A 23,556-nucleotide genomic window follows, 5' to 3' on the forward strand; every position below is an offset into this window, starting at 1 on the left:
CACCTTTCATCCGCCACCACCTCATCCTTAGATTTTTCGTATGATGTCTTTTCCTTAGCTTTTGCTCAACGCGAAAATCCATGACGAGCATCCTATGTTGTGTTGTTAAACTCTCTCCCGGGATAATTTTACAGTTAATGCAGAATTTTTTATTGACTCTCCTTGACAAGAAGAAGTCGATTTGAGAGCTTGTCATGCTACTCTTATAAGTTATAAGATGTTCGTCTCTCTTTTTAAAACATGTATTTGCGATAAGAAGGTCAAAGGTTAAGGAAAAGTCTAAAATAGTTTTACCATCGCCATTGATCACACTGAAACCATGACCTCCGTGAACACTTCCATACCCAGTCACTTCTCTTCCAACATGGCCATTTAAATCTCTTCCTAAGAAAATTTTATCTCCGGAAAGTATGTCTTGGACCAAACTCTGTAGATCCTCTCAAAACCTTATCTTGTGTTGTTCGTCTGAACCTGCGGTGCATAGGTACTAATCACATGAAAAGTATCTCCCTCCGCTACAAGTTTGATAGAAATGATCTGATATCCCACCCTCTTGACATCTACTACGTCCTTCTTCCACTGCTTATCCACAATAATACATACCACATTCCTATTCTTCACCTTTCCTATATACCAAAGTTTGAATCCGAAAGTATCAAACTCCCTAGCCTTCGCACCAACCCATTTTATTTCTTGTAGGCACATAATGTTAATCTTTCTCCTTATCATGGTGTTTCCACCTCCATGAATTTTTCTGTTAGAGTGCCTATGTTCCATGTCCCATGTCCCAAATCTCAACCTTCTGTCGCTCCGATCTTTACCTTTTACTTTGTGAACTAGCTTATTTACTCTCGTCCGTTTATAAAAACACAGGAACCCTAGGTCATTTAACACTACATCCGGACACCGATGCAGCGGCTCTTGCTCATTTGACGCTGTACTCGAGCCATACAGCGCGTTGTTTCCGGGCAACGACCTAGTTTTAGTGCAATAACATCTTTGATTTATGTGATGAAGATTTGACTAAGTTTTTATATTAGTTGTCGAAGACCTAACACAACCCTCCTCCTTTATCCGGACTTGGAACCGGCTATATACCGCAAGTCTAACATAGACGGAGTTTAACTAAACCTGTAATATATTATAAATTTTTATTCTATGTATTTACTCATTTAATTTTAGTTTGAAAGATTTTATTTTAAATTTGTGTGCTTTTTCCCCCTTCAAGTATCATCTTGATTACATGGAATCTTTATGTTCTTATTTTTCTCTATAAATACTTTTGATGCATATCTATACATTTCGTTGACTTAGATTATTTTAAGTTCATAAAGTTCTAAAAATAAATTAATAAAAAAAGTCTACACACAATTTTCTTTTATCAAGAATCAATTGAATAGATATTTTTATAAACTAGTAAAATTTGGTCCAAATATAAATTTAAAAAAATCAATTCAAAGTAGATTTTTTTTCCGTTTGGTCAAAAGTTGTCAAATGTTTTTATCATTGTTTCTTTTTTTTTTTGTTGGACATGATGTTCTTATCATTGTTGAATTCATTACTAAAAAGCCTTCACGTGATTGGGCCTTTGTTATTGATAAACCATATTGGGCGTTTTTATTCTACGACTTTACTTAGCCATTTTAACTCTTCCATTGTTAAGTCCCAAAAATTAAAAGGTTGGTTGTTTCAAAAAAACAAAAAGATTGGTTGTTACTTTGATAGGTTGAATAATCTATTTGACACGATTAAGAATTGTGTGTTAATCTGACCCAAAAAAACAAGAAAGAATTGTATGTTAATATGTAAGACATTATGAAGTCTATTGATATTAATATTTGTAATTAGGTGGTTATTCTATAAAAATATCTTCATGAAACTAATAATCTTGTAACTAATTTTACAAGTTTTATTTTAGGAAAGTAAACATCCAAACTCATCCCAATGAGTTTTAGATTAGATATTTTGATTTTAATATTTCTTTATTCTAAAGATTTTCGACAATTATTCTTGTCAAACAGATTAATTATTTGTCACTTTCTACAAAATTTTTAATATGAATAAACAAGTTTCTAATAAAATTTATTATAAACAGTTAAGTAAAAAATAACATTATAAAATAAATCAATCTTATTTTAAAAATTTTGAGAATATAAAAATTTGTTGGAATCAAATTATTGTATGAATACTTTTTCAGTCTTAGATGAGTGTAGGGCTGAAAGTGAGTCAAACCAGCTCATAAGTCAGCTTGAGCTCGACTCGTTAATAGCTCGATAAGCTGAACTCGCGAGCTGGTGAGTCGAGCTTGAGTTTGGAATTGAGTTCATAAATTAAATGAGTCGAGTTTGAGTTTGGATAAGCTCAGCTCATTAGCTCGTAAGCTGGCTCGATTATATATATAATATTAAAAATATAGATTAAATGCATATAAGATATGCTTATTAATGCCAGTGAGTAATAGCTCAAATGGCATAGTCTCTCTATACTCAATTAAGAGGTTGCGTGTTCGAGTCTCCTATATTTGGTAAAAAAAAAAAGATATGCGTATTAATAATTTAATATATAATTTTACATATATATTAATGCTCTTAATTATTTAAAATTTTATAGTCATTTTTTATATATAATTTTGATATAAGATATAAATAAAAAATTTATAATTGATAGATAGATAATATATAAAATTTATTTTTTTAAATATTTTTTAATATATATAAGTTATAATTTGTTGATATAGAATTATAGATTTGTTTCTATTATTTGAGTCAGCTCGTGAACTTTTGTTGAGTTGAGTTTGAACTTATGAAATAGACTCAATTATTAATAAATTGAGCCGTAAATCAAGCTTAATTTTTGTGAATCGAGTTTGAACTTAGTTAAATTCGACTCACTTTCAGCCCTAGATGAGTGTGAGAGAGAAACATGTTCCGTGTATTTTTTTTTATGTCCTATCTAACTAGGTAGAGGTATCTCTAACATGAAAATTCTAGTTCTAGCTCTAGTAATATGAAAATATAATATGGACAAATAAGTGAATTATATTTATCTTTTCTGATGGTTATTAATATTAAGTATATACAGCTATTGTATTTTCTGAGGGACATCTATGATACAATGATTCAAATGTCTTTGTTTACTTTCTGCTAATTTTTTGAAATGACTCTAATCAAGGTTGAAATTATGAAGCTTATCATCTCCCCAACGTTCTTCTCTAATCTCTACAGAAAGCGAGAGACAAAGACACCTAATCTACCCCAAGAAAAAGAAAAATGGATTAATCTTTTTCTTTTTTTTTTTATATATATTTTTTATTTTGTTTATGCGTGCGTGCTTAATAAATAATTCATTATTTCATGGTTTAAGAAAAAAAATATGTAAAACAAAAAAAAAAACTTAATTTTGATGTATTATTATTGTATTATACTACTGAAAAATTTGTAAGTGTATTGATATACTAATATTTCAGTAACTTTTAATTATTGATCTTAATTATAAAATATATATAATATATATAATTAAAAATATTAATATACTGATATACTTAAAAAAAAATTTTATATATACTACGTAAATAATTATTAAAAAATAAATATAACTAAATTAATATTTAATTTTTTCTTATTTTAAATTTAAATTCAAGGATAATAAGTCATTAAAACCTTCTACCTTGACAAGTGTGATACATATAACGAATGGACCGAAATGACAAATTGTTGCCAGATAGAGGGAGTAATGAACTTTAATTTATTTGTCTTTCCCTTTGATTTCTTGCAATACATTGTACATCTGCTTGTTTACTTTCTTACTGTAATTGGAACTAGAAATGGAATTGCAATTAATAATTACCAATTAATGATTAATAATAACACCGATATATTTAGAAAGAAAAAAAGTCCATACGAAATGGGGACAAAGGTTAATAAATTACTAGTTTACTACTATTATATGTCGTGGACATTGACATATTAAGCTGCAATCAGTGCAGATTTTCTTAAAAAAATATGCAAAGTATTAAAAAAAAAAAAACTAAATTGGATGACCGACAGAGAACATAGAATAGAACACTAGAAAATAGTTGTAAGGGGTGGGCAAATACCAGCAAATAGGACGCTTTTTTATTTTTAGCATTATGATTCAAGTGGTATTTTTTAATAATGGGAATACTTGGTATATTTTTTTGGGTGTAAATATCATAAATTTAAGAGTCAGATTTATAGTTTATAATTACAAAATTGTTCTATCGATCTATTTAATTCTTAAAAATTTGAAGCTCAAATTTTTCTATTATTCCAAATCGGATCTTAAGATTTGCTTTGAAAACAAAACTGAGCCTCCAATTAACAAATTTCAATTAAAAGAAAATTATTTCGATATCTATAAAAAAACACACTATTTTTTTTTATAATTAAACGTAATACATTCTGAATTTCTATAACTAAAAAAATTAACCGAAATAGGATTCTAGTGTCTTAGATGGAAGATTCAGTACCCATAGAAGATATTTATTGGATTTCGCTAAGAGTCCCGCTAGAAAAACAATGAGGTATCTATACAATATATACAATGGGCTGTTTATTTGGCCCAATATGTATTAATAATGTAAATTAAACATTATTATCCCTAATTTTTAATTGCTTTTTGTGATTTCTACCCTCAATTTACTCCAAATTCTTTCACATTAACCCTTTATCATCCACCATTACCTACCCTCCAAAAAACCCCATTCTTTGTTCCGCAGAAAAACCCTTTTCTTCGCCGCCCCGCCGTATGCGCAGCAACCTGCGTTCTACCGCTCTATTTCTGCGTGACGTGTAGCTTCCGTTCCTGCCGACTGGAACTGTCGCGCTCCGCCTCCTTGCGTCAACGCCCTCACCGGAAGAACTTCCGTCACTCCTCATGTGGCTGAACATCTGTGACCTGCAACTGTCAGCGTCGTCGACGTGAGTTGCAGCCCCGAACCCCGCGCTCGCATCATCCCAGCACTGCTGCCTGGGTCTTGTTGAATTACTCGAAGAATAAACATCCACGAAAACTGAGAAGGTGAACATCCAAAATCATACAAAAACGAACATCCAATGTGAACGTGTATAAATCATAACCATCAATCATCGTCTACAACTAAGAACCCAAGAAAGTGAACATCCGGCGACAGGAAGAAGGCACAAACCGGCTGTGATGGAGGCGCTGGACGTCCGGGTTGCTCCGGTGTTGTGAGCTCGACTCACAATATGCACGTCCTCCCTACGTACGGTGGCCTGTGTGGACGACGGAACCAGTCGAAAGAGTGTCAGCACTGTACCAGTTTTTGCTTTGAGGAGAGAGTAAGAGAAGAGTTTGCACTGTATTGAAAGAGGGAGATAATCCTAATTTGATTCTGACGGGAATCATGATTTGCTTCAAAATCTAAATGAGAACTACTCAAAATTAATTAATTGTCATAACTACTCAAAATTGATTAATTGTTTTTAATTTAATTCTAATTTCAATTTAACCCCATTGTACACATTGTATAAAACATACATTAGTTTCTCATGCTTTTTCTTTCGCTAATGCCTAATTTTAGAGATGATGGGGAATCTTAATGTGTTTTGTAAAAAAAAAAGTGTAATTTTTTTGAAGAATAATATGTTGTTGAAGGTAATAAATAAACTAATAGGTTTTTGGGTTTTTTTTTTATAATTTTATAAAAAAAAAGTGATTAGTCTTATTAGTAGATTTGTTAAAAAAATTGAATTATTGATATAAAATCTAACGAATAAATAATTAAGATTTGTTTAATTTATAAAGAATTTAATACTCTTATTTTTTAATTTATCAAATATTGTTGCTATAATTTTTTGAAAACCATCTTTAAAAGACAAAGTTTAATAAACTATTTTTATAAACCAAAATTTTACCAAATCAGATCTTTAAAACTTTGCGAATTGCAAGAATGTAAATTTGTATTTAAAGAATTTTGAACCAAGTCTAAATAATTTAACCATTTACACCAATTTCTACCATAAGTAAACTATTCAAAGAGAGAGAAACACACTTAGAAAAAAAAAACATATAAAAAATAAACGATAAATAAATTATCAACTAATTAAAAATATAAAAGCATTTTTTGCTATTTAAAATGTGAGACATTTAAATTTTTATATAAAACTGATTTATCCTTAAATATTTTGAACGAAATAACTTAAATGTTCCGTATTTTAAAATATTAGAGACTTTTATATTTTTAAGTAAAAAGTTAAGGAGTTATTTGTATTTAAAAAAATTGTGTTTTTTTTTTGAAGTGTAAAAGGTAAAAACTAAAAAGAGTTGAAGCCTCAAATATCCAAAAACACACATTCGTTCACTTTCATTTGGGTGGCTCACACACACAAAAGTGTGTTTGTTTTATGCGTGCGTCTGTGTTTTCCTTTTCAGTTTTCATCCTCAAAAATCCTTTTGCATTCTTTCATTTGACATAATCCTTTTATCTCTATGTCTCCATAGGCAGACATTTACATAACAAAGAAAATAATGAAGCTTCTTACAATAATGCTTCTCATGTTCTTCCTTATTCTCCACAAACCAAGTTTCGTTCTTTCTTCAACAATTGATTACCCTTTTGCTCCTTCACCTCAAATTCAAGTCATTTCTACATCAATGGCTTCTTCACCTTCATCCCCTGGTACTTACTTCTACTCATTCAACACCTATCTTTCTCTCTCTTTCTATTTGTTTCATTTTCTTTGTCTTTTTCTTCTTCTTTCTTCCATTTGTTGTCTTTATCACTACCTGCTCCTTCTTATGACATTTCTATTTCCAAGAGTTTCAAAATTTAAATTTCTAAAAAAAAAAACATATGGTAAGCACTTAATGCAGATAATGTGTAGTAACTCCTTTACTCATTAGTCTTTTTACATGTCTTTGAATGTTTGGATCCTACTCTTCTGCTTAAACTCTCTTAATTTGTCATTAATTGCTTGAAATTAGACTGATAATAATAATAATAAGGATATTTCTTTTTTTTTATTTTTTTATTTTTTTGCTCACACTGTTATTTAATATTTATTGAACAGGTTTTGAACAAGAGAATGAAAAGCAGGGCATGGATTCACACAGGAAAATGGTGATAGCTTTTGTTGTTGCCAGCACTGCACTTAGTGCACTCATTTTATGCCTCTTATTCTTCTGGATTTATTATCATACAAGCCATTCATCAAAATCCAAAAGGACAAGTGTTCAAAACTCAGGTACTTCTTATTTAATTTTTCTTTTCACTATTCCATTTCAGAGATTTATTCTTGTTTTATTTTTTCAACATTAAATTTGTTTCTTTCTTCTATTTTGAAGGGCAAGATGCTGAGAAAGGGGCATATTTGAGCAAATTTAGTTCTATAAAGATGGTGGGTAAGAAGGGTTGTGTTCCAATAATTGATTATAAGCAAATAGAAAAGGGCACAAATAATTTCAAGGAGAGTAATATTTTGGGGGAGGGTGGTTTTGGATGTGTTTATAAGGCTACTTTGGATGATAATTTGGATGTTGCTGTTAAAAAACTTCACTGTGAAAATCAATATGCTGAGACAGAATTTGAGGTAATGCTGCTCATAATCTTTCTTTCTCTTCCTTAATTTAGTGTTTTTTTTTTTTTCAATTTTGTTGTGCACCTGTATTTTGTTAACAACTAATATAAATTCTTTTTGTTTTGTTTCTTAAAAAACAATTTAAATATATAATTAGTTAATGAAAACAGTTGATTTTGTCTGGTTGTCAAAAATGTCTAATATACTAATAGAAAAAGTATAGTTAAACATCTTCAATTAATAATTATTAATTTTATATTTTTTAAAAAAAATTTAAATAATTACTAATTAATAACAATTAATTAATATGGAGTGTAATTTAAAAATGTTTGTTGGCTAGACCTAGCGCAATTGATACTAATAATATTTTCTTATTATCCATTTTTTATAAAATATTTAAGTTTAATTACTAATTAGTATTAGTGTGAAAAATGTTTTACAACACTATTATTGAATTAGATATTGATAAAAACTTTTATATGATAATTATAAGTGGTTAAATTGAACACTTCTATTGATGGTGTAATAATAATAATATATGACTAAATATTTGTTTAAATATTTAATAGCTTGATGACTTTGCAGAATGAGGTGGAATTGTTAAGTAAAATTCAGCATCCCAACATAATTTCTTTATTGGGTTGTAGCAATGATGGAATTACAAAGTTTATTGTCTATGAATTGATGCACAATGGATCATTGGAAACCCAATTACATGGTGAAACACCTTATCTTAATTTTATTTTAATGTTACCTAGCAGAGAAACAAATTTAAATAATAATAGTAATAATGAGGCCAATTATTAAGAACATATACTAATTAATCTCTATATTTTCCTAAATTTTGTGACTATGTGAAGGACCTTCTCATGGCTCAGCATTGACTTGGCATATGAGGATGAAGATTGCTCTTGACACAGCAAGGCAATAATAATCTTACCTAATCAATTCTTTATCTTCCCACTTGTTATTTGAATAATAATGTTATTATATACTAATAAATATGTCTAATACCTTAATATGAAAAGTTAAGCTTTTAAATTTCTAATCTATATTATTAATTATAGAGCCCAAAAGAGTTTTAAATTTTCACATTAAAGTTTTAGTCATAAATTAAGTTAAGTATATTTATTTTTGTAAGATTGTAAGATATTATTATAACATATCATTTTTCTTGTTATTTATTTCCATTTGTGTTTAACATAATATTAATTGATGTTTAACCAGAGGATTAAAATATCTGCATGAGCACTGTTACCCTGCAGTGATCCATAGAGATCTGAAATCTTCTAATATTCTTTTAGATGCAAACTTCAATGCAAAGGTAAACAAGACAAATACCATGTTGAAATTACTATATTAATTTTTTATTTTATTTTGTCCTAATTTCTACTATACATGTAGCAATATTATGTTATTGCATTTACTAAAATTTAATTTTACTTTTGTGCTCCCATTACACACATTTTTATTTTTAATATTGGGTTAATAATGATTTTTTTTAAATTGTGATCTACTGTGGTATTTTTCTAAAATGTGGGATGATTTAATTTACGGAGTACAAATCGGACCGTCCAATTTTTAAGAGGTACAGAAATTGGACTGTCCAATTTTTAAGAGGTACAGAAATCGAACCGTCCAATTTTTAGGTATATAAATCCGACCGTCCGATTTCTGTACTCGGACCGTCCGATTTGTGTTTAAAAAATTAAAAAAATTTGGAGTTCGATTTGTGTACTCCAAATTTTTTTAATTTTTACCGATTTGTGTACCCCAAATTTTTAAAATTTTTTAAACATAAATAGGAGGGTCCGATTTGTGTACCTTTCATAATTTTAAAAAACACAAAAAATTATCATGTTAAAGTATAACACTCCTCCTACTTCCATATCCAAATTTTTTAGTCCCCATTACACACTTATACTTATTTTGTGAATATTAATCAATATGATCAGATTTGTGATTTTGGGCTTGCCATAACTGATGGGTCCCAAAATAAGAACAACATCAAGCTTTCAGGCACATTGGGGTATGTAGCTCCAGAGTATCTTTTAGATGGTATGCCTACTCAACTTTTATATAAAAAAAGCTTGCTTGTTTGCATTATTATTATTAGTTTAATTTTTTGGATTAACTATAAGTTCATTATCAAGCCACTCTTCATTTTTTCAAGTTTGATTCCAATCTTTTTTCCTAATATGTACTTAGTTGTTATTCTTTCCAATATTAATTGTTCTTTCTTTTTTACTTTATTTGGTATCAATTAATTATGAGTAAATTATTGTTTTTGCTAATAAAAATTTAAAAAGACTTGACAAATCTATTTATGAATGAAAGGAAATTTTTGCGTGACAAAAGTATCTAAATATAATTTTATTCGTAGATAGATTTATTAGCATTTTAAATTTTTATGAGTGAAAATAAGAGTTTATTCATCTTTATGAGTATAAAGCTATTTTTTATTTATTAATAAATTTTGAATTTTTATAATTAGAAATAATAATTTACTCATTATTTACTTTAAAAAATATTCTGGTATCTTCCAACTTTTTCAAAAGTATGGTACTTTGTAGGAATCAATAGTTAATAAGATCAATCCACGTATGCCCTTTTTATTTAATGAAGTAAATTTATTTTAAAAATAAATATAGTAGATACATCCATCCATTAAATAATAATATCCATTTATTAGTAAGATTGTGTTCACAAGTGTCTCTAACTTAAAATTTAGAGTAAATGTTCTTTTCGGTCTCTAACCATTTGTCTGATGGATTTTTCACCCCCTAAGAAATCTAAACACCCGAATCGGTCCCTATCTACTTTGAGTAAATGCCCTTTTCGGTCCCTAACCAGGGACTGAAACGTACATATATCAAAGTAGATAGGAACCGATTTGGGTGTTTAGATTTTTTAGGGGATAAAAAGTCCATCGAGTAAATAGTTAGGGATCGAAAAGGGTATTTACTCTAAAATATATAAAAAACAAATAAAAAAACTTGTTTGTTTGTTTCATTTATTGGGTACTTATTCATAAACATAGAATATTTTACCTAATACCATTATCACAAATGTCTTTTTCTTTAAATAAATTCATGTTTTCTAGCATCTTTGTATTTATATTCCTAGAAAATCATGACTAACAAGGAAATTCCAATATGTTTAACAAAAATTGCAAAGTTTTCAAGTAAGCAGATCCAAGATAACATTTCTTTTGGACCTAAATGATCTGTCAAACTTGTGGTGTGTTCTTGCATTGGGAATGTAGCAGCTGCCCCAAGTGACCTAGCAACTCTAATAAAATAATACATTATTAAATTGCTTATGTTGTTTGTTACACTTTGCAACTCATGCATGGTTTGCTCTAGTTGCTTCTTGTCAGTGATTTAAAAATAATATATGATCATAACTACTAACTAGTGTGGTAAGCCCTGCATACATTGAGTGAGGTGGAGGATTTGATTATTGTCTCAAAGATGGGAAACATTGCAAGGTTTTTCCTCAGTTGAAAATTTAATTAATTTGGTGTGGGGTTGTTATGTAGTTTAATTATTGTCCTTTCTGAGTTATAAGTATATATTAAACTTTGAGATATAAATAAGAGTTTAGTTTAGAGTAAGTGTTAAGACTGTTATGCTAACGAGCTATAACTCAAATGGTGTAGTCTCCTTATCCTCACCTAGAAGTTTCGGGTTTGAGTCTCACTCCTAATTTTGAAAAAAGAAGTGTTAAGACTGCTATTAGTGGAAATTTTTAAATTTTTTAATAAATATATAAAAAACTTGAATTATGTATATTTTTCAATAATTTTTTAAGGACATTGAGTAAACAGCTAGAATTCCTACTAGTTTGACTTTTTGGAACAATATTTTTTTTTTCCGATATTTAATTTTTATGTTGACAAAAGTAGTTAATTTTTATACTACGTGGTAGTAGCTAATTAGATATTGTAAAAAAATATTGGATTATCTACTAATAAGGAGATTAAAACTAGATTATATAATTATTTGATTCCAGGTAAATTGACTGATAAAAGTGATGTGTATGCTTTTGGAGTTGTGCTTTTGGAGCTTCTATTAGGAAGAAAGCCTGTGGAGAAACTGGCACCATCACAATGCCAATCTATTGTCACATGGGTACTAATTTTGTTTTTAATTCCAAGGATTGAAATGAATTTGGGATTTGAGTGACATGGAAATTCTTGATTATTGCAGGCCATGCCACATCTCACAGACAGATCCATGCTTCCAACTATTGTGGACCCTGTGATTAAGGATGCAATGGATCTCAAGCACTTGTACCAGGTTTGAGAACCTAGTAAAAATTTAGACATAAATTTCAGTTTTTATGGATTACCCTTTTTGGCAATTACATTCATTATCCTATGTTTATTCTAGAGTTAGTAAAACGTTCTTGCATTTGCATATATGAATTAAGTTTAATGTATTATCAGTGTAAAACCTTTTTAATCAACTCTCACTTTTGTCACTAACAAAAGATATAAAAGGATAAATTTGTTATTTTAAAATTTTTAAAGACGAATTTATCTTAAGGTGATTTTAGTTAGAGAAAAAAAATTTGAGATTTACTCAATGTCATTTTGAAAATAGTATTTTTCTCGTGTGGAGTAAGGCTAAGTGCATATATATTTGTATATAAATACATATATTGTTGAATTCATTTTTAATATGTATTTTACATTTCAACATGTATTTTATACGAGTAACTAAATTTCAGTTTACACGTAATATAATTGTTTATGAACTAAGCTATCTTTTGTGATTTTGTCTTTGGTTACTAGTGGTTAGAATTTAGAATGAGAATATCTTAAAGGGGCAAAATGGAAATATACAAGGAAAAGAAGAACAAAGACATGTTGGAAAAACAATTTCATTAATCAGTCTAATTCCTCCCTCTCAATTCACATCCTTGCATGGACACAAATTTTTGTCCCTTAATATTGCATGTCCTAGTAATCAAACATCTTTTGTCCTTTGTTTTCATGTCTTTATTGTCTTGGATTACTAAGACAATAGCCAAACAGAACCTTTGATATCTAATGTAACCCAAAGGATAAAATTAAATGATAATAACTCTTTAAGCATCAAAATTATTTTTATTATGCTATATTGAAAGCTTTTTTTTTTTGTGTGTAGGTTGCTGCCGTGGCTGTGTTGTGTGTGCAACCGGAGCCGAGTTACCGGCCGCTGATTGCGGATGTTCTGCACTCACTTATTCCTCTTGTGCCTGTTGAGCTTGGAGGAACACTCAGAGTTTCACAAGTGACACAACAAGTTTTACCAATTGATGATGTTGCTGAGAATTCTAGTCACTCAATTTGAAGACAAGACAACATCACATACTGATAATAATCCAGGGCATGTTTTTGTCATGCTGCTAAAACCAGTTAGGCTTAGGCCTAATAATCAAGGTAGGAATTCTAAACAGAGACATCATAATTAGGGTATGTTCGGTTTCTGTTTTTATTTTCAGTGTTGCAAGAAAAAAAGTGAAATAAAAAAAAATAGAGATCCTCTCATATTCCCTCCAATTTTCACTTTTTTTTTTCTGCAAAATTTTGATAACTAGAAATATTGAAAATGAAAATCGACCAAACTTGTCTTAAGCCTAATGCTGTATAAGAGGATGAGAATGTTCATGACTAATGTAAAGAATAAACTAATTGCACATTTTGTGAGAACATTTTGTATATAGTGGCACTTTCTTTTGGAACAACGAATAATTTCAATGATCTTATTTTCTTGAGATATTTAAATAATCAAAAGCAGTGTGTATCAATATTGAGAACAAGAATTTACATGCAGGTCTATCAATTTATTTATGTATAATAAATTATCATTTCACTAAATCATTAGAAGTAAAAGTGATGTGGCTGATTTTCTTCTATGGTTTCTTTGGAAACCGGCTCCTTGGGAGTGGGACCAAGATAAATTAGGGAAGATCTTCAAAGATATTTTAATATGGTAAGTTCTATGAGGATGAGTGACTGAGTGAGGCATGCATCAATTCTGTTAGAATGCACTTCTATGGTCCATGCAAGAACATGGTTCTTGACTCTTGAGTATAAAGATTTTGCACCTTGTTCTCTCTGAAATAGAAGTAACACTCATGTAAACTAAAGTAAGGAATGAAGTGTTGAACTTACTCAATTTGCATTGTGCCAAATTTTAATGGTAAAAAGATGTATCTTAGCTTGATTTATGAGATATTTTCAGTATACCCAAAATCCCAAACGTTATTTAAATATTAACTCTACACAATATTAAAGGGTCAATAATTTTAGTTAAAAAAGTTAACTAGTATTAATTCAAATGCGCAATATATATATCACCTAACATCTCTCAATTTAGCTTTTGGTAAATAAGAAATTAGCCACAAACATTGCATACATTTAGTTGTTAAGGATCAAACCTAAGACATTATCTTTAAGTAAGCCAAATAACTAGCACTTGTGTTGGCCTATTTAGGTATCATGGTTTCCAATCAATTATTTATTTTTTCTGGATCTTTTGTATACACCTTTTAAATAATTTGAGTGTTTTGACAAAATTTAAATCAAATACACAATCGCTTGTGTAAATAAAAAGAACTGTACATTTTGTCATACTGAATTCATTTTTAGAAAATCGTGTCATTTCTTTCTTTCTTCTTTTTGAAATCATTTTGCCAGAAAACTTATTTTTTGACAAAAAATTGATGGTTTACTCCTAAAAGAATAACAACACGGGTTGACATTTTTCTATCAAAATAAATTATTTGATCATATACTGAAAGCAGGATTATAAAGAAAGAAAGAAAAAGAAATTCGAAACAAAAAGAACTGATAACATCTGAAGCACATATAGCGAACAAAACTACTGTTATTAACATAGTCTATTCAATCTTACAAACCATAAATGTTAAGAAATAGACTCATTATTCATCAAGCTTTAGATTCAACTTGCTTCAAGTCTATGAGAAGCTAACTCATTATGCATCAATACTTTGATTCATACTGCTTAACTTTAAAGGTTACAAAATTTCCTAAGTGTCCTTCAGGTACATGCATGTGTGGCAAATCAATGCACACATAATTGTATTATTATTTTCAGGTATGTCACCCACAGTGGTTTGCTATATAACACTCACCAAAAATAGAAGTTTTGGTTATGGAGCATATTTAACTTGAGTTTTCAGCTGACATTATGGTATGAATCAATGATAGCATCAGCCAAGTATTCACATTTGGCCAATGACAATCCTGCTAGTGAAATCCTTCCATCCTTTGTCATGTATACATGCCACTTATTGGTCATATTGTCACTCTGATCAACCAAGAGGAGAAAATCATTCAGAAAATAGAATAAGAATAGCAATATAGCTACAACAAATTACATATTGATATCATGACAAATTATGCTCATTCTCCTTAAGTCCTTAACATTATGTGATATTATCCTGAGCATGCTTTGGTTCATCATATCTACATTAACCTCCCCTTAGTGTCAGATTTTAAAAATACTAGAGAGGACAGTGTCATATTTTGCTAAATATAATGGTATTTAGGGTAACGCCATCTATATCTCGAGAGATCATATTAACTTTTTGACTGGGAGCAAAACAAGAAAAGACATAATTTACCCTTCATATTAAGATATAGATTCAAAGAAATGAGAGAAGATAAGGTGACTCAAATACCTGGTTCTTGTTCAAGCCTGTGTACGAGAACATGCCTATCTGCTTAAGTATGAATGACCAATCTTTCCCACTCTTATCTTTTGAAGAAATACTATCATATAGCTTCTGCCTGACATTCTTTATCCTTCCAGCCATCATCTCCATCTCCGCTTTCCATTCATCAAAAAGGACAGGAGTTCCAACAACGTTGGCGACAATCCTGGCCCCGTGAACTGGTGGATTAGAGTACATTGGTCGTGCTAGCCTCTTCAATTGGCTCTTTACCCTGAAAAGGCATATGAACAGAATTGTGGATTATATAATCAACATTACCAAGGCATAAATGAAATCAACGATATGTTTCTTAAATGATTGAGCATTTTGTCATGATGATGGTTTCATATCAATATAGCATCAGATTCCAACTATTTCATGCTACTTGTACTTAAATCACCTTGCTAGAAAGGGAATAAACATGCATGAGAAGTAAAGAAAGTAGACTGATTCAATCTTTTACTTAAACCATGATTAAAGAAAACAATTAAAGCTCAATTCATCATACCTTGTTGCAGATTCAGAAGATGATGAAATGACATTCATTGCTCCAATCCTTTCAGCATAGAGACCAAGATTTTTACTGTAAGATTGGGCAACAAGAACCTCCATGCCACGTGCCACAAACAATCTCACAGATGCTGCATCTTCATCGAGGCTTCCACTAGCGAATCCCTAAAAATTTAAACCATTTAGAATATAGTAACATTGTGAACCAGACTATATATAATATCTACCATTTATAAAAAGTATCCATATTTTTATCTACAGCAATTATTTTTCACAATTTCATATGCAAATAGTGTTTTGATACAAACAATACAAAAATGAACTAAAATAATTGCTTATTTACCAAAAGATTTGTACCTGGTAAGCAACATCGAAAAATGGAATGTGGTTCTTCTGTTGAATTACATCTGCTATTTTTTCCCACTGTTCAGGTGTTGGGTCAATACCAGTTGGGTTATGAGCACATCCATGAAGTAGCACAAAAGTTCCTTCAGGGGCTGCCTATGAAAATGGAGAAGTATACAATTAGGCAAGAAAGCACTTCCATACGGAATAGAATTGAGCTTAAAAATTAAATGAGAAAATCTGTGTTTCTATTTCTTATTCAAATTTCTATCACTAATTTGTCAAACACAATTTTACAGTGCAACAACATATCATAATTAAAAGAATGATATTGATTATATACTTCAAGTGAAAGTTACATTTGGAAACAATACATCAATTTTGATAATAAAAGAAGAAAGCATAACAGGCATAAAAAACTAAGATAAATGAACAAGAGAGAAAAAGATTAACTAGAAAGTACAACAAAACACAGTTCTTAATTCTGAATTAGGATATAACCTTAATATCTTCTATCATGCCCTCAAAATCCAAACCAACTGTCCGGGGATCATAATAACGGTACTCAGACCATGGGACCCTAGCATCATTAAAAATATTCTTGTGATTACCTGCAAGACAGTATTGTTAGCCATGATGAATGAATTCCCATTTTTTTCTTAAAGGTAATGATTAAGTTGACAGAGGTAAGGAATGAATTGCACACCCCAGGTGGGAGCCGATATCAAAACTTTTGACCCGGGAAAATATCGTTCTATCAGAGCTGCTCCTAGTCTGAGAGAACCGGTTCCAGAAAGACCTTGGACAGTAGCAACCTGAGTGTATTTTGAAAAACAAAAGAACAAAGAAATAAAACATTGATTTTTACTCTATCATAAATAATAATCACTGAATCCACTACGTACTCTTTGTTCTTTGATTGCAGGGTTGTCTGCTCCGAGTAACAACTCTGCTGTTGCCTTATTAAATGCAGCCAAACCCTCAATAGGGAGATACTGCATATACAAGTTAAATCATAGTCAATAATCTACCGGGAAATAATTCCATGATAGACACAAAAAGCATATGATGCAAAGAAAATTACCTCTTTGTTGTCCCCTCTCTCCAGCATAAGATTCTCTGCCTACACATTCAGGAAGAAAAAAAAAATATCAGATCAATCATCAATGTTCACTCAATTTTGAAAGTCCTGGTTTTTTGAACAAGAAGTAAAATTAGCAACAAACATATGACAACAGTTATAAAAAAAAAGGATGAAAATAAGTCATCAAATCACTGCATCACACCATCAAGGAAAGAACATAGACCTTCTTCACAACATTAAGCACATATGGCTGTAGTTCCTCTGTCCTGTAGGCCCCAACTCCAAGGTTGAGCTTGACATCATTTGTGTCTGCTCTAAATGCTTCTGATACTCCAAGAATTGGATCAGGAGGAGCCATCGGAATGCCCTCAAATCGAGAAACATTAACTGCAACAGTCATAGAGATCCGTCCAGAAGACTGCAAATAAACATGATTAAAACCAGATTTAAAAAGGGGGGGGGGGGGGAGGGGAGAAGAAAAAGAAAAAAAGAATTCAAGATCTTGAAAAACTTGAATGTCTAGTCACCCTCATGGTTACACCTTTAAATCACAAACTTATAGTTTGTCAAAATTCAAATATCAACAGAAAAGGGGGAATATAATAACTCTCAATTTGAATTGATTTTGAACATCAACAACAAAGCCGTATGTCACCAAGTGGAATTGGATCATACAACACTGAAGATCTAGTCATAACATGTCTATCCTCATACCACTAAAGAATAAACATCTTTTAGTTTGAATTGAACAACTAACAAAAAGTTGCAAAAGTGAGGATATTACTATTACAACAACAACAAAAACAAAATCCATTCCTCACTAGGTAAAGCCAATTACATGAATCAAACAACGTCACTGTATTTTGTTGATTAAAGTGAGTATAATTTTACAAAAAGAAAAAAAAAAGTATAGTTGTTGAAAAAAATATTACCAAGTCTTACCCAGTTGATCAAACAGTAATAACTAATCAATAGTGAACCAACTAACCAAAGCAAGGAAATTTTTTTTATGCAAAAAAAAAAAAAAAAAAGAAAGAAACAATTTAACAAAAAATTCTAGTAATAACTAATAAGATATTTACCTTGCTAAATCTCAAAGTACTTCCTCCAAGCTTGGCCTTTCCCTGTTCAACTCAACACCAAAGTTCAATACCAGTTATTTTCTTTTCTTATTTTTAATAAAATAAAATAATTTAATTATTAAAATGTGTGTATTGGTGCAATTTCTGAAGAAAGGGAGTACCTTGTGGGTTTCGTTAATCGACAGTGAAGAAGCATTGGGAGAAACACACTGTGTAGCTATGGATAGCACTGCAGATGCCATCTGCAACAAATTCAAATTAGAAATTAACAAACAATTCAGAATATAGGATAGAAACTGTTGATTAGTTAAAAAGAAATGATTAGGATGATTAATGAAACAGAAGTAAGTAGAATATTTGAGGTGTGAATAATTATTAATCATTAATAATTCATAATTAAGAGATAAAAAAAAAGGTAAAGTGGCGTACCGAAGCGAATTGGGGTTGAAGAAGAGAAAAGCTAACTTCAGAATGAGATCAAAGTTAAGAATTTATGAGTAAAGAGTGTGAATGAGTGTAGTGACAAAGTGAAGAAGCGGAGAGAAAAGAATATGGGCGAAGAGATCGAAGTTAGACGAGCCTCACGTTGTTTGATTTATCACCTTGTGATTTTATACATGTTTATAATAATAATGTTATGATTATAATATAAGGTTAGAACTTTAGATATGATGTCACCGGGATTTTGATTTGTCCCATAATGTATTCTTATAATATTGATTTTTGTTGAAGGGTATCCTTGACAATTCACACGGGATTATTGTAATGTTTGGATTGGTAAGCTACTACTGTACTAGTATGAGGTAGACTAAAATTGAGTTTATGAGAATTTGAATTTAAAGTTTCTTACAACTTGTTTAAAAATTTTTAATAGTATAAAATTGAATTGAATTCTAATGTTTGAAATAAAATAGTAAAATTATAGGATTGAATTAAATTTTATTATTTAAAATATTTATTAAATAAATTAAAATTTTATAGTAAATAATTTTATTTTTTATTAATATAATATTATATTTAAATAATAAATATATTTATTTATTAAATTATATAAAATAATTAAAAATTATATTTTTAATTAATTTTTTTCAACTAAAATTTGTTTATCTCTTTATAAAAAACAAAAATTGGTTCAATCTAAAAAATCAAATTTTAAAAAATATTGTTATTAAGTAAAAAAATTAAATGGTTCTCCGTAGTTAATTTCAACGACAAATTAACAACAAAAAATAAACATGAACTATTAAAAATAAACTTGTTAAGTGGTATAATGATATAACAAGTAAAAAAAAAATTATTAACAATAAATTATAACAACTAATTAATATTTTATCTCGATTTAGTTCTATTCACTTTCACTCCTTCTTAATTATGGCCTTTGGACGTAGTTTTGAGCTCATGATCACGAAAAAGACATTTTTAGTTATTATTTTAGTAATTGCTTATGAGTTCATAAATTGATGTTAAAATTGACTAACAAATAACAAAGAAGTACTTCTTCAGTTCTTGTTTGAAGTTTGATTCAAGCCTGAGGTCAAACATAGAGTATTCAATTTATTTGTTGTTTTTCACTTAATCCAATTTATTTGAACTTTAATTTATTTTTTTCCTTCGTTTTCTAAATAAACTTGTTTTACTTCGTTACTTTTTCTTTTTAATTTCACAAAATTAAAATAGCTTATTTCAGTTGATGCTTGAGAATAAAAAAATTGAATAAATGTTAGCGTAAAATAGCGGAACCTAAATATAAAATTTAAAACAATAATAATATGTTTTTTTTTTTTTTAATGAAAATAAATGTTGCATGGTGACTAATCCATTGCTTAACTGATAGGAACCTTGATAAATAAAGTATCTGGTCCCAATTTTGTTCATTCTATTTTTTTTATGTACCAATTTCAATAAGAAGCACTCTATTATACCGATTAAAGTTATATAAAAAGAGTATAAATTTTTTTTATAGTTATTTTTTTATTTTATTGTTATTTAAAATATGAGTTCTAATTTTCTCAATCTCTCTTTCATTTCATAAAAAGAAAAATCTGTAAATTTACATCTTTATCGTGTAATTTACCTTTCAATAATTATTGTGAAATTATGCCTTTGTTGTTGCAGAATAGTCACCTGAACAAATTTTTATATAAAAATAATAAATAAAAATATTAAATGACTTTATATATTTAAATAAATTGTTTAACATAATAATACGTGTGCACTGTAAATTCCGTTAAATTAGTAGGTAATTAGCCAATAAATTAGTTTTTAATAAGAAATATTAGAAATACGAATATTATATCAAATTAGGATAGAGTTCATCAAAACGAGAATTTTGACACCAATTTCAAAAAAAAGGTCTAAGATTGGATCGAACAGACCAAACCAGTTGAACCGAAACTAAATCAGACCGTGAGTCCAACCGGGCTGTGGACCCAACCGGGCCCCCTTTAAATGAGCCCACGTTCCTTTTCTTCCTCGTTTTGGCTGCAGCAACGTGAACTCGTGAAGTATACAGGGAGAGAAATTAAAGGAACGCCGAAAACCCTCGGAAAAATTCAATTCACCATAGCTTCTCCGTCCGAGCTCCGATCGCTGTATCGTTTGCGACCACGCGTCCACCGCATCAAGCTCTACGTTTCTACCGGAACGATTTCATAGGTAACTCGTTCTTTATTCTCAGCCTCTTCTTCTCCAATTTTTGGAAATTTGAGTGAAGGTATTGAATTTCTTTGTTCTTTGATGTTTTAGGATCCAATTAACTTGAGAAAAACGTTCACTCTTACTTATGTGAAGCTTGGGTAAGGTGAGGATATGATAATTCTATTTTAATTTCATTAAATTTGAGTTTTGAGTATTAACTTGGATATATATGTGTTATAAATATGTATTAGGTTGTGAATAAATAATTAGAGTTTGAAATTGTGAATATTGGAACTTGGAGGAAGCTGAGCTTAGAATTTGTTGAATTTTGAGGGGCTGCCTTGATTTTGAATAAATCGTTTTGGTCGTTACATGGAAATCGGCCAAGGTATGGTTTAGCTTTCTTGCATTTAATATATAATGTCCTGTGAAAACTTAGGCTAAATGACCATAGGATAAGTTGGAATACAGGTGTATGTTTAATGTTTAGTAATTTGTTGTTGAATATACTTGGTTGGTGTTTGTGGATAATTAGTAATTGATTAAGGATGTTGGTTGTTATGTTGATTTGGAAAGAAATATGGTTGAATGTGTTGTTGATGATTATATTTGGTTGGTGTTTGTTGGATAGTTAGTGATTGATTATGGATGGTGATTGTTATTATGTTAATTTGGAAGGAATCATGGTTGAATGGTGTTGCTAGGAATTGTGTTGGAATTGATATGTTGAAAGTGAATGGAATGAAAATTATGGATGAAAATGAGGTTTAAAGAGTTTGAAAATTTTGGTTTTGGGTTGAACTTCAGCAGGCTATAACTTGGCTTCCAGAACCCCAAATTGATTTCAATTAGTTTTAAATAAAAATTAGATTCGTGAGGTTTATGCCGTTCGAATAACGGAAGAAAAACGATTTAAAACGATTGAGTTACGCTCGTTAGAAGTTTTATTGTGAAATTTGTGAATTTCTGCAGCTAAACACTCCAGGGCATGCAGCTTTATGGTTAATCCATTTTTTTTTTGAAGAACGTACGTCCACGCGTACGCGTGGCCCACGTGTATGCGTGGCATGGGATTTTGGCAATGCGTACGCGACTGATGCCATGCGCATGCGTAAGGGGTTAGTAATCATGTCCACGCGTACGCATGGCAAGGGACGCGCGCGTGACCTGCATTTTTACAATCCCACGCGTACACATGAGTCAGGCGTACGCGTGGCACCTGTTGCAGCAAACATGATTTTTAAGGTTTTTAACACCTATTTCAAACTACTAAACCTCTATTTTCATTCCATTGGTCATAAATAATAGTGTTAAACCTGATAATCAAATGAAGTTAGGAAATGAGGATAATTTGAAGGTGAAGTAAAGTTGAAAAGTGATGGATTGATTATGAGATGTTATGGATAAGTCATATATGATACTTGACTGGATATTCTGATGAAAGATTATGTATGAAATTTGGCTTGAATGATTTAATGATTTGAGATACGAGATCTCCTGGATAAAGTGTCGTGGCTTGCCACCACGTGTACCAGGTTGAAAGCTCGATACTCTATTGACTCTACGACGTAAGTGTGACCGGACACTATAAATTCCCGGGAATGTAACCCCATTGAGCAATATTGATTATTTGAGAAAAAGCTATGCATAGATTCTTGGGGATGCACGTCGGGGGACAGTCTAAGATTTTCGGACTTGTCGGATTGGCTGGATAACCGACAGATGAGCCTCATCAGCCATAGGACAGGCATGCATCATATGCATATTACTTGAATTACTTGCTTGTACTTTAATTGGGTGTGCCTAAATGTACTTGCCATGCTAAATGTATATTTGTTACCTGCAGTATTTGCAACCTTCTTGTGCTTATCTTTATCTGTTTATTTGTCTGTGAAATGCATGATAGAGTTGGAGGTATGGAGGAATGGCAGTATGAGACTTAGATTTAAGATTAAGTTAAGTTAGGTTTAGATACTCTTAGAAAACCACCTTTTATGGCTTCTATTTAATACTTTAAGCTCTATAATCTGAGTGTCGGCGTTCTAGGATTGTCTCTGGCATTCCCAGGACCTTATATCTTATGTGTGTGGTACCTTTACCATACTGAGAACCTCCGGTTCTCATTCCATACTATGTTATTGTTTTTCAGATGCAGGTTGAGAGGCATCTCATTAGGCATCTGGATACCTGAAGCGAAGTAGTTACTGGGCTATTTTGTTGTACAGTGATGTCTCTATTTGTACTTAGCTCTTTCCCTCCACATAACTTATTCTTTTTTGTCCTCTTAGAGGCTTATGGAGAGATAGGATTTTGTTTATGTACTTTTGGGTTTTGGAAAATGTATGTATATACGTGTGACTATCCTCCGGGCAGTCTTGACTTCGCAGGCTGAGTTAGGAGCTTGTTATTTTGTATTTTTGGCACTCTACTCCTACTTTTATTATCCTATGTTTATTATAGTTTTCTTAGCATGTAAGTTAACTCGTTCCTTGAACGTTGCACTTTTATTTCGCGATTTTTATTTCCTCTATTCTTCAAGGCTCCTAGCATATTAAGATTCTTCTGCTATTATATGTATACATTTTATTTTAGAGGTCGTAATACCACACCA

The 23,556-nt window shown here is 30.4% G+C and overlaps 2 protein-coding genes across 2 annotated transcripts; one reads left to right on the plus strand and one right to left on the minus strand.

Annotated features, from left to right (window-relative positions):
- Positions 1–6,350: 6,350 nt before the first annotated feature.
- LOC107605399 (putative receptor-like protein kinase At1g80640) lies at positions 6,351–13,324 on the plus strand. The gene is made up of 10 exons (XM_016307273.3): positions 6,351–6,661; positions 7,053–7,226; positions 7,327–7,571; positions 8,145–8,277; positions 8,420–8,483; positions 8,787–8,883; positions 9,515–9,617; positions 11,574–11,692; positions 11,771–11,860; positions 12,713–13,324. The coding sequence occupies exons 1-10, from the start codon at positions 6,511–6,513 to the stop codon at positions 12,896–12,898; spliced, it is 1,362 nt and encodes a 453-aa protein (XP_016162759.1). The 5' UTR covers positions 6,351–6,510; the 3' UTR covers positions 12,899–13,324.
- A 1,092-nt stretch (positions 13,325–14,416) lies between these two features.
- Positions 14,417–19,005, minus strand: ASP5 (aspartate aminotransferase 5). The gene is made up of 12 exons (XM_088489635.1): positions 18,738–19,005; positions 18,470–18,550; positions 18,309–18,350; positions 17,450–17,644; positions 17,227–17,265; positions 17,048–17,137; positions 16,849–16,957; positions 16,644–16,753; positions 16,155–16,298; positions 15,796–15,962; positions 15,255–15,519; positions 14,417–14,881 (listed from the first exon to the last, which is right to left on the minus strand). The coding sequence occupies exons 2-12, from the start codon at positions 18,548–18,550 to the stop codon at positions 14,750–14,752; spliced, it is 1,374 nt and encodes a 457-aa protein (XP_088345761.1). The 5' UTR covers positions 18,738–19,005; the 3' UTR covers positions 14,417–14,749.
- Positions 19,006–23,556: the final 4,551 nt, after the last annotated feature.

The sequence above is a fragment of the Arachis ipaensis genome, chromosome B6 (assembly GCF_059453495.1).
Source record: "Arachis ipaensis isolate K30076 ecotype BB chromosome B6, ASM5945349v1, whole genome shotgun sequence".
NCBI lineage: Eukaryota > Viridiplantae > Streptophyta > Magnoliopsida > Fabales > Fabaceae > Arachis > Arachis ipaensis.

Bases quoted from the DNA above. Each gene is read 5' to 3' on its own strand.
- LOC107605399 (XM_016307273.3), top strand. From the start codon at position 6,511: ATGAAGCTTCTTACAATAATGCTTCTCATGTTCTTCCTTATTCTCCAC. The intron at 6,662-7,052 runs GTACTTACTTCT...TTTATTGAACAG, and splicing joins TTCTTCACCTTCATCCCCTG to GTTTTGAACAAGAGAATGAA. The intron at 11,693-11,770 runs GTACTAATTTTG...TGATTATTGCAG, and splicing joins GCCAATCTATTGTCACATGG to GCCATGCCACATCTCACAGA.
- ASP5 (XM_088489635.1), bottom strand. From the start codon at position 18,550: ATGGCATCTGCAGTGCTATCCATAGCTACACAGTGTGTTTCTCCCAAT. The intron at 16,958-17,047 runs GTACGTAGTGGA...AAATACACTCAG, and splicing joins CTGCAATCAAAGAACAAAGA to GTTGCTACTGTCCAAGGTCT. The intron at 16,754-16,848 runs GTGTGCAATTCA...ACTGTCTTGCAG, and splicing joins GATATCGGCTCCCACCTGGG to GTAATCACAAGAATATTTTT.